The sequence below is a fragment of the Agelaius tricolor genome, unplaced genomic scaffold (assembly GCF_023055355.1).
Source record: "Agelaius tricolor isolate 1412-34295 unplaced genomic scaffold, bAgeTri1.0.p SCAF_1, whole genome shotgun sequence".
NCBI classification, from domain to species: domain Eukaryota; kingdom Metazoa; phylum Chordata; class Aves; order Passeriformes; family Icteridae; genus Agelaius; species Agelaius tricolor.
The window spans coordinates 31,103,043-31,121,440 of NW_027269261.1; the positions used below are offsets into that span (position 1 = coordinate 31,103,043).

At 46.4% G+C, this 18,398-nt stretch overlaps 1 protein-coding gene across 1 annotated transcript in view; it reads left to right on the forward strand.

Annotated features, from left to right (window-relative positions):
* Nucleotides 1–18,398, forward strand: part of MDGA1 (MAM domain containing glycosylphosphatidylinositol anchor 1) — a 148,825-nt gene that overhangs the window by 50,097 nt on the left and 80,330 nt on the right. The window contains exons 4-9 of the mRNA XM_071428393.1: nucleotides 549–723; nucleotides 5,086–5,282; nucleotides 8,083–8,215; nucleotides 12,926–13,195; nucleotides 13,588–13,917; nucleotides 17,207–17,500. Of these exons, the coding sequence (XP_071284494.1) occupies nucleotides 549–723; nucleotides 5,086–5,282; nucleotides 8,083–8,215; nucleotides 12,926–13,195; nucleotides 13,588–13,917; nucleotides 17,207–17,500 (1,399 nt within the window). The remainder of the gene's footprint in view (nucleotides 1–548; nucleotides 724–5,085; nucleotides 5,283–8,082; nucleotides 8,216–12,925; nucleotides 13,196–13,587; nucleotides 13,918–17,206; nucleotides 17,501–18,398) is intronic.

Sequence of the window (18,398 nt, forward strand, 5' to 3'; positions counted from 1 at the left end):
ACAAAAATAAAATACACAGGGTTTCCCAGTGGGAAAGGGGAGTCAGACAGCAACTGCCTTTTCTCACTCATGGAAAAGCAAAAAGTAGAAATAGCCTTGCTGTTCAGAAAAAGATGAGTGTGGACTGTAGTAAAAGCTCTGTAGCTGTGAGCTGATGTCTGCTGTAGTGTCATGGCCTACCAGCCACATGGGGTCTCAAGGCTGAACGCTGAAAGTTCCGTGCTGTGCAAATGGTGGCATAAAACTGAGCAAGCTGCTGGGTTTGCAGGATCAGGGCAGGAGTGGCAAACATGCAGTGCGTGTCTGGGTGAATTGAGGGGTTCCTCTGGATACTTGGACATGGGGATTGGCAGTGGACCAGAATCAGCATCTGGGCTACTAAGACATACTGAGATCAGTAGTGAGCTTTGGCAAGTCTGGCGGTGCTGTAGGACCTCTTTATGGAAGTAGCTAGGGAAGAGAGGGAAGAGCAACAAAGGGAGCTCTGCTGAATCTTGGGATCTCTGTTTTGTGTCCCTGATTTCATTTCTCTTGTTCTTCCCACGCAGGTGAGATGGACCAAAACTGCTGGCAGCGCGTCGGACAAATTCCAAGAGACGTCAGTGCTTAACGAGACCCTTCGGATTGAGAAGATCCAAAGGCTGCAGGGGGGCCGCTATTACTGTAAAGCAGAAAATGGGGTTGGGGTCCCTGCCATCAAGTCCATTCGAGTAGATGTGCAGTGTAAGTCGTTTAGTGGCAACCCAGACCTTCCCACAGTTCTACTGCGTGTCTCTGCCTCGCTGCGGGGCCAGCAGGGAGCTGCATTGCCCTAGGACCACGTGCACCTGATTCAGGAGCAGAGGGACTGCCATCCGTGCTCTCCCCAGTGTCTTTTTTGCATGGGAGATTAGATCCATCCCTGCAGAGTACAGCTCTGCTGTCCTTGGGATTCATTCTTACCTGGGTGTTGTGATGTCTGTCACTGACAGGGTTCCCTAGCACGTGTCCGGGATGTAGCATTGGGTGTGGTGTCTGCTTTCATTGTCTTCCTTTTGAAGCTGACAGAGCTTGAAGCAGGCAATGTTTCATGAAGTTGGTAGTGCCCCAGATGTTGGGAGCATTCCTGAAACCAGTATCCTGTGCCCAACATTGCTTTTTCTGCAGCGTGGTGGAAACAGAGCTGAAAACTCTGGAATGCAGCTGAGAGGCTGAGCTGTGATAGAGTCAATGTGAAGGTGACTCAACATTGCCCTGGTTGGTCATAGTGCCATAATGTGAAGGTGATTCAACATTTCTCTGGCTGGTACCCATCCTTCTTGAGTCCTGGAGATGCTGCTAGTGGTTTTCCACCTTGGGCTTCAAGTTTTGAGGGTTTCTCTTAATGTTTGTTTCCTGAACTTAGTGTTTATTCTTGGGTAGCTGTGATCAAAAGGGAGGGAAACTAAACTTACTCCATAAGGCCCAAATGTGAGAAATCCAAGATTTAATGTCTAGGCAACTTGTTTTGCTCTCTTGGAGAAGGTTACCATTACATTGTCCTTGACTATCCACTATTCCAGTTTTCTCCAGCCCAACTAACACCAAATCCCTCTCCTCACTCATATTATTTGAGAAGGAAAGAGGTTGATGCTAAAAAGTTGTAAAGTATGATAAAGCAGCTGAATCTGTCCCTGAACCTGTCATGAGCTGTTCTACATTCTTCCTTCTAGATGTTCTCCTTCCTTCTGAGCTGAGGGCACTGTGGTTGTCTGTCAATGGAACAACCTCCAAGCTTCAAAACCCCAGTACATGCCTGGAGTCTGGGCAGACCTTTTTGCTGACAACAACTGGTGCCTGACTGCTTCCTTTTAGTCCTGCTGTCCAGCCCAGCTGTGATGTGACTCTCATGAAATGTGCCACAGACTTGGGCGTCCTTAGCTTTTGACAGGTTCCTGATCCACTGTCACACTGTATGGCTGGGAGTAGCTCCCATCTGTTCCTTCCTTACCCTACCCTTTACTGGAGTAGTGTAGTGTGGGCACTATCCTGTCTATGCTGTGGAAATGGATTGCTTCAACAGCAGCTACTGGGGATAGGATGAGTGTTTTTTCATTGGCATTGCATCACTCTGTTTAGAGAAGTTCTGGCACCCACCCTAGATCAGTTTGGCTTCTCTGCCGGTTTCTTCTCCACGTAGTGGAGGCGTATGATAACTATCCATTGCAAAGGATACTTGGTTTTCTCAAGGCTTAGTGTGACACCTTGCCAGGGCCTGCATCTCTAGGAACAGGACTGTGCCATGAATCTCTTCATGCCCTGAGGGTGCTCCGGTGGTGCAGGCTGGAGCTAGAGTGATGTAGCATCCCGTGGTCCCTCATGCAGCTCTGACCTGTAGAACTGTGGGGCTACTGGGGTGGCCAGGGCTTTCTCATACTAACATCTACTCTGCAGATGGACTTGGTACTACACCTCTGTTCTGCTCACTTGGTTTTTGGGGAGGAGAGACTATTTTCTGCTAGTATTTGCAGTAGGTACAAGGGAACACATGGGAAAAGCTACGGTTTTTGTTGAACGCTCACCCAGGCAACCCTCAGTTGAATGAACCAGAATTTGAAAACAAACCCCTTCTTTTCCTGCATCCCATTTTGTAGTTAGAGGTAAGTAATCACTCTCATGTGTACCTTGGTGTCCTTGACAGCTGCTGCTAGTCCTCAGTCATACTTTTAGTGTTTGGCAGTGAGGTTGCGCAGAGAGCACCATCGGTGCCAAGAGGATATTAAACTGGGAACACTAACCCATGTAGCATAATATTCCTCTGCCCCAAGTGGGCATCAGTGAGGCTTAAAAGTGTTGGTTGGATACTGGCAGAGAGGCAGATGCTCTTCTGAGTATTTCCATGTGGGAGAGAGGGAAGGTAAGGAAAAGAAAAGAATGAATGTTTACAAGCTTTTGTTGTGCATGAAACATCCCATGTGATCATCTCCATGAACAGCCTTGGGCCAAATTTATCATTGGAGCAGATCACTGACATCAGTGGCATTACTTGTACATCAAGGACATACACATTGTCGTAGGTCTTATTTTAGCTTTTCTCAGGAGGGCTAGACCTAGAGCTGACTTCTACAAAAGAGGACTGAAGAATTCAAAGGAGGAAACTTTTAGCAGCCAAAAAGAAGGTGTTTTTTTCTGTGTGGGGAGTAGCTGGGAGCCAGGAGACTGGAATGGCGTGCTGCTTCTTCAGTTAGTAAGGCAAGTGTTTTACCTGTCGAGAAACAGTCTCAGAAGGAGGGCAGCTACAGAGTCCCTGATGTGAAGTTTGAACAAAGAAAGTAAGGTTAAAGACAAGGAAGGAGGAAAAGAGGAGAAGTTGTGCTCAGGGTCCTGGTCCAAAAGAATTTGATGTTCAGTCATCCTGTGGCCACATGAAGACAGCACTGTATGGAGAGGAGGCTTTTTTTTTCCATCTGCATATGTTTTTCTTCAGCTGTGGGTGTTTTTTGGTTGGTGGAGCTTTTTTCCTGGGATATATTTTTCGTCTTGTCATTATTCCATTAATGCCTCTACTCATATCTCTGCACTATGGTCAAGCAGACAAATTTCAGGTCACATAACAATTGCTGTCTGCCGAGCATACTGCTCATTAAAAGATACAAACCCCCAAGTTGACACTTGTGATTCAGCAGAGAGCATACATTGCTTGGATGACATGTTAGCAGAAACTCATCCCTGCTTCCCTCTTCCTTTCTGGAAGTCAGATCTCCAAACTTAAAAATCTGTAAAATAAAATATTGTGAAAATTAGGTGGCATGGGAGGGCAGGAGGTGATGAGCCTGTGAAGCATGTGCAGAGGATCATGATGGCAGCACAAGAGGATACTGAGTACAAGTGCCTCAGTTTCCTTGCAGCCGAAGATGGCATCATAATGCTCCTGAAAATATAGAATTGCTTCAACTTGAGCTCAAAAGGTGCCTTATAGACATATTTAAAGACACAGGGACTGATTCCTATTTTAGAGGGCCATTTCTTGCCAAAAGGGATATTTACATTTAACCTTAGTCTCAAAGTGGTTTTGTGAGGAGAAAGATCCACTGCCTCTGAAGTGTCCCCCATGCTACCTTGATGTTCAAACATTGGTATCTGCTGCAACTTCTGAGAAAATCATCCGTTTTTAGCAGGTGGGCAACTGTAGTGGGGCAGTATGCTCTGTGTGGATAGAGAAAATCCTCTTCCTGCAACGCTATTGCTTCTGTCCTTGAAAATATAGCCACTGATAACCATTGATTCAGTCATGGTGGCTGTGTGTCTGGTGCAGGTACAATAAGGGAGTTAAAAGGAACATCTTCTGTAAAGAAAGAGAACAAAAGAATCTGATCAGTTTAGGGAGAGATAATAGTGTTGCAGTGACTAGAAGTTGCCAAAGGACAGTTGATACAGACTTTGAAGAAAATACACAGAGGATATTTAATAGGAAGAGAGAGAAATTATGCCTACCTATTAGAGTGTTTTGCATCACATGTTACTGTGATTCCTCACACGATTTGCTCTGTCTAGACGACTTTCCAACTCAGCTCCTTGATTTTGTCCTGATTTTTTACCTTCATTCCTTGTCTTGAAGGTTTTTCATGTCATTTGTATGGACATATCACAGCCCTGGGCTTAGCCTCATGATTTCAGGAGAGATTTGGGAGCTAGAAGATGGAGAAATTGTGATGGAACAGAGTTTCCTGGAATCCTCTCACTGAAGTAGAAAGTAGTGATTTTCTGTAGGGGGGTACCATTGAGGAATATGAGGCAGCCCACTGGTCTGAGACACATGTGGCAGGCAGGTGGGTTTTTTTGAGGGCTGCATGGGGCTCTGCAAACCAGAGACTGCTTTCTATTCCCTGAAGGTTTGTGTGGTGAGCAGGAGAATACTGGCTTCTCCTGTGTGTTCCCTTTATATATTGGTTGTACTACCTGCCCTCAGGTAGTAAAACTGCTCTTAAATCAGCAGTTGTCATCAGCCAGATGTGTGGGACCTTCCCCTCTCCTCAGTGGTACCTGGAGCACCATCTGCTCTGCAGGCTGTGCACGCAGACCAGGCTTTGCTAACAGCGGCTGCGACCCTCCTTACCTCCCTTGCAGATCTGGATGAGCCTGTTCTCACCGTTCACCAGACCATCAGTGATGTACGGGGCAGCTTCTACCAGGAGAAGACTGTCTTCCTCCGCTGCACGGTCAACTCCAACCCCCCAGCTCGCTTCATCTGGAAACGGGGAGCTGAGACACTTTCTCACAGTCAGGACAATGGTGTGGACATCTATGAGCCCCTTTACACACAGGTGAAAATAAGCAAACCTCTGCCAACTTGTGTTGAGTGTCTTGCTGATGCAGGGCACTGTGGTGGGAGGTGTTTCCTTCCCTACATGGATTGTGATGCTGGGAAGAAGGTGCAGGCAGCCTCTAGAAGGGCAGGTAGACCTTCCTTCTGCATGCAAATTCCCAGGGTACAAGAGGAGCAGAGCAGTAGGAGGGAGTGTGGCCTATGAGAACCTTTCCCTTTTTATCACTGTCCCTGAGAGCAGTGACACAGCTCCGCTACTGAGGTTATGCAGCTGTTGGATGACTGAGACTAAAATCCAAAAAATCTCAAGATTGGATTTCGTCTATCTCCCATCACTAATTTTTTTTTTTTTTTTAATTGAGTGCCCAGGCTCCATATATCAGGGAAGAGCTTCCTGTTTAGCAGTGTGAACAAATGGCAGGCATTGCTGTGGGATCCATGAGTTTTTCTAATGGCCAGAAGTAATGGAGAGCTCAATGCCTGGGCACTTCCTGACTTGTCCTGGGACAAGGTGTCCATGTCTTTTCTCCTTCTCCTGCCTGCCTTTGTTGGACTTACCCTGCACATCCAGGTTTCCCCTGTAAACCCCACTTTCTTCACAGTAATTAGTCAGCCAATGCAATGGGAGATGGAAGGGAACTTTTCTTTTGCCAGGGCACTCTGAGCATGTTACCCTGAGCTGAGCTCAGGAGCTGAATGTACTTTAGACACTAATCAGCCACAGTACTGCCAGCAAGGCTGCTAGGGAGCACATGGCAGGGATGAGTGGGAAGGGAAGGCTGAAAGGACACCTCTCCAGGGCTCCTGTTTCATGCCTAGCACCTTCCTGCATTCCCAAAGCTGGGCCCAGAGCATATTCTGGCTGAGTTTGATTTCTGAGCAATGCTCCAGGCAACCTTTAAGTTAATGTAGTCATGTTCGTATTTTATTGAAACATGCCATCTCTGTAGGTCGTGGAAATGGGCATCCAAATGGAAATATTCAGGGGGATGAGGAAGAAGGAGAGAGCTGCAGGTTAGTGGCAGATTTGCAGAAACACTGTAGGTCAGAGCTGCTGTTTGGCCCTGAAGACAGCTTTGTCTGTGTGCTGTGTGGCTCACAACTAGGACATCCCTGGCCTTGGAGGAAGTCACCATGGGCTCTTCCAGTTTTCACTAGGCTTAGTGTAATTAACAGGAGATGTTGCCTAATGAAAGATGTCTTAGGACTTGGGATATTTTCTCTAGCTAAATAAGGCATCTGGTAAAAATTCACCATGTTGCAGCATTAATGTTTAAATGGCCCAGTGTGCTGCAGCTCCTGTCAGGCAATGCTCCTGACATGATGGGTCATTCCCAGCTCTGACAGAGGGTGCTGGGACTGCTGTGCTCAGACAGGCATGCCCTTGTGGTCCTCTCCTTAACACCAGCATAAGCCTGTAATTTTGGGTTGGTAAGAGTTGAAGTTAACAAAAACACGCCTCTGCAGCACTGTTGGAAGGGGAAAATCTGGCTGGAATGTTTAACAAAGTACCCTTCACTGGAGTTTGCAGTGTTGTCTTAAAGATGAACCTCTATCAGTGTCATGTTTGAATAGGCTTTTACATTAAAAATGAGGTGAAGATTTCACTGTTTAAGCTTTTAAAACTTACTTAGACTGAGGGCTTATACCCATGTACCTAAATTCACTAATAATAAACACGAGATACATATGACCCTGTAAGTATGTAGATGACATGCACATTGTAAATGCCATCATTTGCATGATATAGCAACAATTCTCAGGGGACAGGACTCTCTTGGGTGACTGGTGCCCTAGGTTTTTTCATTCTAATTTACTCACTCCACATCCTTGTTCTCAGCGTATTAGCATTCCTGAGCTCATTGTCCAGTCCCTTGAGGTTGTCCTCTGGAGGATTTGTCATGCTGACAACTCCTCACACTTGCAGGCGGTTATGGAATGGTTTCTCCAAAAGAGATTTAGACAAACTCAAGGAGAACAACAGCAAGAAGCTGTCAGCAGAAGACATACGAGTTGCAGGGTGTGCAGACCATAGGATGATTCTCAGAGCTTTCTGCATTCCATAAATAAAAGCCTACAGAACACGTCTGTCGTTAATGTAACAACTTGATTCTGTTTCTATAACAAGCCAGTAACTAATGGAGTGCAGGCAGGGATTTTCTTTGTTACCTTAGAATGAGAAAAGGCTATCAAACTCTCTGCAGTCACTCTGGATTTACATCAGCATAAATGAGATTAGAATCTGGAGAAGAGGCATCAGAAAGTTTTGGAAGTTCTTTGAGTATTTATCTGATTTTTTTTTCCTCCTGTACTGCAGATTTCTAGAGCATAACTGTTGAACTTATCATATTTAGGCCAGTATTAGTGCCTCAATCTGCTCTGATTTACTTTGGTATGGCAATGTTGAGTCCCCAGTGACTTCCTTTGGGTTCCTACTGACGTATCGGAGTTAGATCTCAGGGTCTGTTCTGGGGTGGTTAAGGTTTGTCATGTTCTACAAGATGTTTCTGGCAGTAGTTAATGAGAAATTATGCCCAGACCTGTTTGGCAGTGCTCTCAGGTCATGTCAGTCACTTGCTGGGTGTTTTTTGAAACCCTGGAGGTGAAATGACCACTGCAAACATTTTGTGTCTCCTTTAAATAGAGCTGTGGGGAGCTTGAAATCTGCACAGTTCCCTAAGGTTTTCATGGGAGCTGCTGGTAATCTGTAAACTTTGGGACAGGATATGGGCTTGGAATGATGATCTGTGCTTTGGACACCTGTGTCTTTTCTTGCCCCTATTTTTCCCAAATCCCAGGGTGAAACCAAAGTCCTGAAGCTGAAGAACCTTCGACCTCAGGATTATGCCAGCTACACGTGCCAGGTGTCTGTCCGCAATGTCTGCAGTATTCCTGACAAATCCATCACCTTCCAGCTCACTAACACCACAGGTAAGAGGGGACAGGAAGGGTCCCTGCAGCCCTCTGACCCTTCACTTGCTCAACAGCCATTACTCCTCCAGGAGGATAACACAGCACTCTGTCCAGGGCCTGCAGCACCCCGACCTCATTGACATGGCTGCTGGGATTACAGATCCTTCACATGGAAGTCTTATGGCCAGGGCTGCTCTAGTTTCTTGTAGCACTGCATGTGGCCAGGCCTGCCATGAGATCATTAAAACAGACTACGTGTAGGTGTTGAGGCACTATGTAGCCTCTAATTCATACACTGTTTTATTTATTTATAATTCTAAGTGACTTTAAAAATAGATCTGATACAGTCTTGAGTGGGGCAGTGCTGCAGGAGTTCTTACAAATAATTCATCCATGTGTGACTCCAGCCTGGTTTGCCAGGCTGTGCTCTAGGCACCTCCCAGGTAACGAGCTCCGCTGGTGCCAGTGTTTGTGGAAAGCATACCTCTCCAGTGCCTTTCCAATAAATACATTTTACACTCATATTTGTACTGGCAGTGCTTGAGGGCACCTCCAGTTGTGAGCTGATTCACTTTGGTGCCTCTTGCTTGACATGCAATAAGTGAATGATAACTGAGTGTCATGTAGCAAATACTGGCAAGGACTTGATTGCAACCTGTCCATTAAGAAAACCCAAACCAAAACCACATACACAATAAAAATCCCCACCCATAAAGCCCTCATGTGTGTTGAATATTTGCAAATAATAAGTAAATGTCAGGAAATTGCTTCCAGCCCTGGAGTATTCCATGATCAGAGAGAAAGGCATTGTAACTGTTTGAATTATTCACCTCTCTAATGTAACACAAAGCAGTTTGCATCCCTTGTGACATCTTTGTGCAGTGGAAACAGAACTTTTTTTGATGTTGTTAACTGTTGACAGGATACTGTGGATATTGTTTAAATTATGTTTATTGATCTGAGTTCCAAGGTGCTGAACAATAGTTTCCTCATTTTATGTAGGAAGAAGAAAAATAATGAGCTTAAGGAAGCGAATTATAGCTAATGTCAGAAAAAAAGTATTCTCTTTGTAGTAAGATTTCTAAACATGTCTCGAACAACTCACCCTATTATCTGAATTTCTCACAGGATGAGAGTGTAGCAAATGTTGAAATATTCCCTTAAAAAACTTATCTTCTGTTCATGATGAAGAAAGGGATCTTATACAGCTCTTCTTCCCTGTGTACCTTTACCTTTGAAGAATTAGAGAATCAAATTTCTCTTTATGTCCGCTCCCCCTGCCAGCCCAAGCACAGGGAAACTACTCCTCATTTCAATCCAGCCCCTGTCCTAAGTGAATGGGGAAAATGTCTTTTCAGGTTGTACTTGATGACAAGTTAGCGATATGGCTCAATTTACACCACCTTCTTAAGCACATCTATCTAGGATTTTTTTTCCACCTGTTTTTTAATTATAAATGCATATTTATACATAGTACAGTGGAGCCTGGCACTACAAGCTCAAAGGGGCCATGGAAAATGTGTTCTTAGCAAATTGTATTAAAAGTTGGCAATGAAAATGAAGCTGGCATTGCAGTGTGATCAGGGTTTATGTTAAATAGCATGGCTATATTTAACATGAAATATTATATGGGTTACTTGCCCTGTAGGTAGTATTGTGCATAGGTGAGGAAATATTTAAATGAAATTCTTTAATTCTTTGCTATTTTGCCTAGGTCTTTTCTCTTCCCCTTGCACTTGTGCTTTCACAGTTTCTCTAGACCTGGCTGTGCCCAGAATCCTGAGCAGCTTCACTCAGGATGCCTTTGCCTTTATAACTGAGAAGGGCCCAAAGGATGCTGAAATGCTTGGAAATTTCTCTCTCTTAAATATTTATAGTCCAGGCACTACAGACCATGAGGTGAATGGGTGGGTCAAGTCAGGTCAGGCCAGGGGAATCTCCTCAGCTCATTTGCTGTTCCTCAGCTGGCTCCTCAGTGTCCTTTGGGCAGATCATACTCTCTGGTAAGGAGATGGACCTCTCCCAAGCTCTGCTCAGCAACTTGGGCCTTGCAGCAGGGAATGGGTTCTTTGCCTGGAACCTTAGTGGGAAGGAGATGTCCCTGCTCCCTCTCTGTTCTGCTGCTGTTGCCTGGCTCCAGAGCAGCAGGTTGGGTCCACAGAGCCACAGGACCACCTCGGCACCAGGCTGCCATCACCTGCTCCAGCAGGGTCAGCCTGACTTTTCCCCCTTCCTCAATTTCTGCAATATTAACCAGCCCAGCTGGTTAATTCTCCTGCAGTTTTACTGCAGCAAATTGGACTTCAAAGGGAATTGAAAGCGATTCTTTGTTTTTAATGGTCCCTCGCTGCTCGGCAGACTCCGCCAGCAGGTTTTCTGAGCCAAGAACAAAAGGAATTGCCACAGGTTACAAATAAATGAGAATCATCTCCTGCATAACAATGTCTGCAGTCTGTTAACCTCTGTCTGCTGACGGGAGTGGGAGTGGGGAGTGGCAGCCCACGCAGGCTGCCACAGCCAAAGCTCCATCCTGGGGCATGCCGTGGGAGCTCGCTTCCTGGAGCTGTGGCAGGGGGCAGATTTGCAGTTTCCCTGCCTGTTTCATGCATGCACACACAGCCTGCCCTCATGCAGTGCTTGCACCAGCATGTCACCTTTTTAAAATGTTGCCTTGCCCAGAGCTGGGCAAGATGAGTGTGGGTCAGATATTTGCATATCCAATCCTAAACCTGCAAGAGCCCTAAATCTTAACCAGAGCCTGCAGGACCGCTGCTTTGTGCTCCCCAACTCTGACACCTTCTCTCTGGACATGGGCTGGTCTCAGGCTTTCTCTGTCTGACAGGGATGGATGGAGATTCCCAGGCAATGCTGCATCTGCCAGTTTGTCTGTGCACTGTGAATCTGAGACCAGTTCAATGCCCAAGGGCAGAAACAGCTATTTGGTGTCAGCTACACTGAGTTAGTGACAGGAATGTGTCCTGCCCAACCACGGTGAGTTGAGCTATTGTGTTTCTGGGCTTCATACTATCTCATGAAACCATCTGGAGCTTGGTGAGGATGTACAAATCCTTCCTTTGCTATTTAATAAGCATTAACCCTTGCACACTATTTACAAGACTCCTGCAAAGAGACCTGACAAAGTCTGTTTGAGTGCAGGCTGTGGCCTCCCGAAATTCAAAGGCTCCAACCACTGGCCTCAAAATGGCCAGTGGAGGTAGCAGAAGAGCCACCTTCTTCCTTAGGCATGGCTGGCCATCTCTGACACAAATATTATGTGCAGTGGCCAGGGAGGACATTATATTCAGTACACCAAAGCAATATCCCAGCATGGCAGTAGTTGTGCCACTAAATTATGGCACCAGTGCTGAGGAGAGGAGAGTCCTCCTTGCCTTGTTTGTGTGGGCTGTAATTCAGAGATCCAACACAAATCCAGCACAGCTCATTAACACAGGGTCCAGGGAGAGAAGAGGCAGAAATAATGACGCTGTTAAATCAGGCTTCATGAATATGGAACAATGTCTTATTTTGCATTATTATGGCTGTTACTTAAAACATACTCCCTGCTTTTTTGCTGGGGACTGCTACTTTCTCAGCTCTGTCTGGATGGAGCCAGTGATAGTGCTCATAGAGGCTTTGAAAGACTTTTCGTGGAATGAAATGGAGAATACAAAGGGAAGGATTTTGGATCAGTTCCTGGAGGAGGCTGTAGTGAGAAGGGTGCAGGAATAAAATAAAACCAAAAAAACAGGTACCAGGGCATTCAAAGGAGAGGTTGTGTAGGCACTTTGAATCAGTCTCAACTCATCTGAATGTGAAGGAGAATTTTTCTCATTGTGATGGCCCCCAGGTGTAATTTGCAGAAAAGCAAATTAAACACCTGAGGAGGCGAAGGAGATTAAGAGCCCGGTCAGAGCTGCTGTTAATGGTCTGTTAAGGTGCAGACAGGTCCTGGTCCTCCATATCAGTCTCCAAGCTGCAAGGACTATCTGCTTGGCAAAGCCTTTGCCTCTCAAAGATGTTTAGTTGGGTGTGAGAGATAGAGAGGTGTATCATGGCATGGCTGAGGAAAGCTTTTTTAATGATAGACCATCCCTAAAGCTGGCTCCTTGGGATGGAAACTCTGAATGAGAGAAGTGGTTTAACGCCAGCTGTCCTTGAGCACAAGCAGTGGTTGGGTTCAAGCAGGCTCCTTTAAGGCTATCCTTTCTCCTTCACCTCTCCATCAAGGTTACAAAGGTTTCCATTGCCCTTAGGCCTGGCTGCAGTTGTTCAGTGGCCTGAAACTTCAGGCCTTGGGTTTTTCACTGCCAAATGTTGCCTGTTTGCCATGTTTATATGTGCAGAGTGGGTTTATTGGGCTTTTCTTCTGACCTGCATCCTAAAGCCATAGAGAACCTGCACTGAGCACTGATAAAATGTCATAGCTGCTTTGTGCCCCAGTCCTAAGCACTACTGGTAGAGTGTTTTCTGAGTGTTTTTAGAGTGAGGTCCTGCCTGCTCTGTTTCCTAGCCATAAAAGAGCAGAGTGTTCTCATTCAAAGATATGATAATGATCATACTTTAGATTCACGAGCACCTCATACTTATAATCAATTCATAGATCTTTCCAGCTGTCCCTACTGAAACCAGCCATCAACAAGAACAAATCATTAAAAGTATGAAGCTGTGCACAGACAAGTGGGTGGGTCTTTCTCAAGCTCTGAAGTGTCCCTCTTTGTGTTTTTCCAGCCCCACCTGCTCTGAAGCTGTCTGTCAATGAGACTCTAGTGGTCAACCCTGGTGACAACATCACTATGCAGTGCACTCTGACAGGCGGTGACCCACAGCCAGAAGTGGTTTGGTCCCACTCTCCTGGCCCAATGCCTCCCAATAGCCTTGTGCAAGGAGGCAACCTCACCATCTGGAGGATCCGTGTGGAGGACTCGGGCTACTACAACTGCACGGCCATCAACAACGTGGGCAACCCGGCAAAGAAGATTGTGAACCTGCTGGTGCGGTGTAAGCTGCTGCTTCTCTCTGAGCATGTGTTTTCAGGGAGTGGGGGAATTGCATTCCTCCTGGCTGTTCTTGTACAGCTGAGGGCGAATGTGATATTTAGTAGTAATTAATATTCTGGAGAAGTGCCTGTGCAAGTTTCTCTGCTCCCAGACCAACGGCTGTGCAAGCACTGCTTGCAGGTTCATCTGGGCTGTAGCATTCTCCTGAATTGGATGAGCCCAGAGTACCAGATGTGAGGCCCTTGGGACATTTTGTGGGAACATAAGTGGGAGAAGTCTTTGGGCAGATTTTGCATGGAGATATTGCCTTCCTGAGGAGCAAAGAACAGTTTTCCTGTCCCATGCAGGATACTTTGATATCCCTAACCAGTTTTGCACTTCTGTTCATCTCAGCCATGAAGAATGCCACATTCCAAATCACTCCTGATGTGATCAAAGAGAGCGAGACCATCCAGTTAGGCCAGGACTTGAAGCTCTCATGCCATGTAGATGCTGTCCCCCAGGAGAAGGTTGTCTACTCATGGTACAAGAATGGAAAACCAGCCAGGTTCTCAGACCGGTTGCTCATCACCCGCAATGACCCCGAGCTCCCACCTGTGACCTGCAGCTTGGAGATTATTGACCTGAGATTCAGTGACTATGGCACCTACCTGTGTGTGGCTACCTTCCAGGGAGCACCCATTCCTGACCTCAGTGTGGAGGTGAACATCTCCTCAGAGACAGGTGAGCCTCTCTCTGGCAGGGGGGACCCCAGAGGAGTGTTTGGCATCACTGGCTGCCCCACAGCCCCATGCCTCTGGCTTTTTTGAAGAACTTCACACACATGTCTTGAATGCTAGTGGAGAAAGGTCTTACATCCTCAGGAAAGCACTTGGCTCAGATTGGAGATGGGTAATAGTTACAACTTCTCTGTCAGATGTATTATGTACCAAGTAGATCTCCCTTTATGTTTTCTTCCTATGAAAAGTCCAAAGTGCACTCCAGCTACAGAGACAGCTTTACAGTGTGATTGTTCAAACAAACCTCCACACTGTGAAGGAAGGAAGAAGTGTGGTGGTATTTCAGCAATTTTCGAGTGTTCCTTTGCTTAGAAGTGAGTAAAAGAAAAAAAAGCTGCTCTTTCTTTTCTTTGGCATTGTTTCCAGGATACAATTTCTGTGAAGACTTTTCATGTTTGCTGGATTGCAAATGCAGTCTGTCTTGGACCTTCTCTATAGGAGTGCCAGTGTTATAAATGCCTCCCCCCTAAAAACAGGGTCAGAGCTTCACCCCATGGCCCAGGGAGGACTGGACAAATATGTCAGTGTTTGTCAGTCATGCTGGGGACTAAAATGCAGAGTCTCAGGGCTGTCTTTCTCTTTCTGCAAAAGCAGTGGGTTCAGCAGTGCTCTCCATTTCATCCATATCATTGTGCTGCCTTTTCGGGACCATGAGGGTGCAGCACAAAGAAGCACTGTGTTAGTAATCTGATGGAAGACTCCTCAGGGGAGTCAGCTGCCCACAGATTTTGACCTGCACCTTCACAGAATGTTACTTCCCAGTCCCTGGTTGTGCTGGATCCACAGGCCAGGCTGATCTCACTCTGTATTCTGGATGCTGTTCACTCAGCTCCCCAGAAAAAAGTGCTGCAACTCTTGGTGCTTTGGGAAGCCCTTGTCCCCAGTTAGAAATACTGGGGCCAGTCTGCTCCTGGTAGGATTGCATCCAGCTCTTGTTGGCAGCCTGGAGACTGAGCCCTGACTGTGCTGTGGATCCACTCAACACTGAAGAATGGTCCTTCCTTTCTGAGGACAGCCATGGAAGGTAGGACCTCTCCATGCCAGCCAACACCAACCTTTTTACACCAACAGGGAACAAAACTGGGGGAACTCGCCAATCCTGGTGCAAAATTGGCTTTCCCAAACTTTTATGGCTGATACCACCTGGAACAATTCTTTTTGCCCAAGATCACTAGATGGCAGAGTGCAGTTGTGTTTAAGACTGCAAGGGTGGGAGGCTGTGAAGAGCTGGGACACCTGGGATGATTCCACTAAGAGGCTTGGCAGTGTCTGACAGTGCAGGTGTTGGTCCAAGCACCAGCCAGTTGCTGTCTTAAAGGAAGTGTCTGGGGTGACAGGTTGCCCTGTGCCTGTCTGGAGGAGAGTGAGTCCCATATGCCTATGTGGATGCTGCCAATGAGGAAGGGAAGGAGGGCAGCCTGGGACATTTTGAAGCCTCTCTTTGGCAGCCTAGGCCAGCAGGACTGCTTTGTGTCCCAGGGAATGAAAACAGCCATCCCTGCTGGAGCAGCCCTCCATGCAGCAGCCAGGGTTGTCCAACATGGAACATCCCCATAATCAGCAACAAGCCACCTCCAACATGTGATTCCCAATGTGTGATTCCCGTATAAAACACCTTGCTCCACAGGATGAGCAAGAGGACAGCAACAGTGACTCCATGTTTCCCCACTGAGCAAAGCCTGAGCTCATCAAAGTGGCTGCCTCCACCGAGCAGCTCCAAGGTGATAGCTTTAATTAAAAAAAAAAAAAATCTTCAAATGCAATTTACAACTTTACCTGTGGAGAAAATTGCTACTCACCAGGTGAGCAGTGCTGGCAGCGTTAGCTCTGAGAGCGCTGCCGTCCTTTCACACCGTGCAGGACAGGGTGTGATGAGATTCCCCAGCCCATGGGAGACCTGCAAATTGAAAATGTGCCCTCCGTGTTGCATAGGGAGGTCATTGCAGAGGGAGATTAGGCTGGATCCATCCTAAATTTGTTCATAAAGAGCTGCAGGCTGTAACATGTACAATTACCATAGCACACTCTCCTTTGCTGGAGCTGAATTGAGCTAATGTTGGTCAGACCAGCTTGTTACAGCTTCTGTAGTCCTGTACTTTGATTTAAATGGAAACGAAGTACATGGCCCTTGCAGTTATGGAAGTGTCAATCCAAATGTTGCCACTGTCAGCAGGAAGGGCTGAAAAAGGAGCTTTCAGAAAAGATTGTGACCATATTTACCTCAGCTGAACTGTTGACTCTAAAGTCTAGCACAAATAAATTGTCAATATTACATGTGGTTTAGCACAAAAATCCCCTTCCTGGGTTCTTGGTGGAATTGGGGATGTGAACAGCCAAGCTCTTCCCACTGACATCTCTGTACCCTGTATTCAATGGATTTCTTTTAAGCTTTGTTTATGAGCAAAGTTTTGGTTGTCAGTTGATGGCTGGATATTTCATTTGAGTGTTACTGTGCCTCCAACTCTAGCCTCAGCTTGGCAGCAATTCTGCTGGGTGAGCTCTTCCCAACCTCGAAGGGATGCCAGGAGTGATTGTTGCTGGGATGCATCTCTCACTCAGATGAACCAGAGGTCTATTGGTGTGAGAATTTCACAGTGCATTCACCAATAAAAACAAAATAAATAATAAAAGTAAAATATGCAATAAAAGTAAAATAAGCAAAGATGCTTAAAAAGAGCTGATTCCCTATTGTGGTTTAGAAACAAACAGGGATCTTGGACCTCTGAGAAGGCTGGAGATGAGATCTAAAAGCACTTATCCTTTAAGTCTTGGTTTTGGTCTGACCTGGATAAGGTGTCTAGATACCTTGGCAGATATGACTTCTATTTTTGGCCAAAAGACTTCAGTTCCACTTGAGAAATTCACTGACCAGAAATTGAGAAATGGATCAAAGAGGCTTTTGCCTTTGTGTTCCTTGATGCTATCCCTGCAGCTGGATAGCATTTTGCAAACAGAGGGATGGGAGCCTGGAGTCTGCCCCAATACATCTGGCCCTTGGCATTGATATTGGGACACACTGTTGAAAAGGCTGGAATCCTTCTTGGTGCCCTGAAGCTCCAGACCCTGCAGGATAACTTGCATGGACAGTGTGTTCATAGAAGGGCTGCAGTGTGTCGAGTGGAAACCTTTGGGATTCAAGGCTGTTGCTGTGATTTCATCAGAAGCATCTCAAGACTATTCCTCACTTGCTGAAAATGCAATGCAAAATGATTCCCTTCTTGTCTCTCTGTTAGTGCCACCGACAATAAGTGTCCCTAAGGGTCAGTCTGCCATCACTGTGCGGGAAGGCTCCAGGGCCGAGCTGCAGTGCGAGGTTCGAGGGAAGCCAAAGCCACCCATCCTCTGGTCCCGGGTGGACAAGGAAACCCCCATGCCTTCAGGGACAATGACAATGGAGACCTACGATGGGAAGCTGCACCTGGAGAGCGTGAGCCGAGAAATGAGCGGGACCTATAAGTGTCAGACAGCCAGGTACAATGGATTTAACATCAGACCCCGGGAAGCCCTGGTGCAGCTCAACGTGCAGTGTAAGTACAACCATGCAACACTGGAGTGCCTGCCTCAATGCCTGCGTACACAAAAGCCTGGGGGCTAGACAGGGTTGACCTTTCTTACTGGGCTGAGCAGACACATCTCTTTTGTCTGGGGACCTTTGAACAGTTTATATTTAATTGGTCAGGCTACATGAGGCTAAGGGCAGGGTACCATATGGCAAGCATGTTGCAAGTGGAAGGGAGAGGTGTTGTGTGTATTTGTGTACAATGGTTTCTATTTCCATGTCAGGGAATGAGTGCATCTTTACCAGGTGTGTTTATGTGCATTACATGTGTGTAAAATACCTTCAGGATATGTTAGTAAGTTTGTAAAGTCAAGAACTCAAAAGGTGGAAAATGAATGTTATTTAGATCATTTCCACACCACAACGCTTTCTTCAACTTAGTTACCCCTGGATATGCCTGAATCATTTTGCCTGAAAAGCAGTGATAGGTAACAGGGAATCTGTACTCCCAAATGGTTTTCATACAGCCACGCTGTATGAAGGAATCATACAGGAAACATCAGGAAACTGACACTTAGCAGGTGTGTTGGGGTGATTTTGGCTATGGATGGTTCTTCCAGTCCCACTTGAAGGCAGCATCTGTACACAGAGGTGAACATATAGGGTGGCATGCTGCATTGGGTGACATCTCATCCTTTCCCTGCAGTGGTTTCTCCCACCAGAGAAGTGAGTGCCTGCTCAGCTCCCTCAGCTGTTGAGGTGTGTTTTGACATGCAGCAGTCTGTGCTCTCTCTTACAAGACTTGAAATCAGACTGGGGGAAGGCAGCCAGATAAAATGCCTTGGCTCTCCCTGCAGATCTTGTCCCATTAGTGCAGTGTGATTGTTGAGCACTGGCAGAGTACTCTGAGCAGCACAGATCTGGCA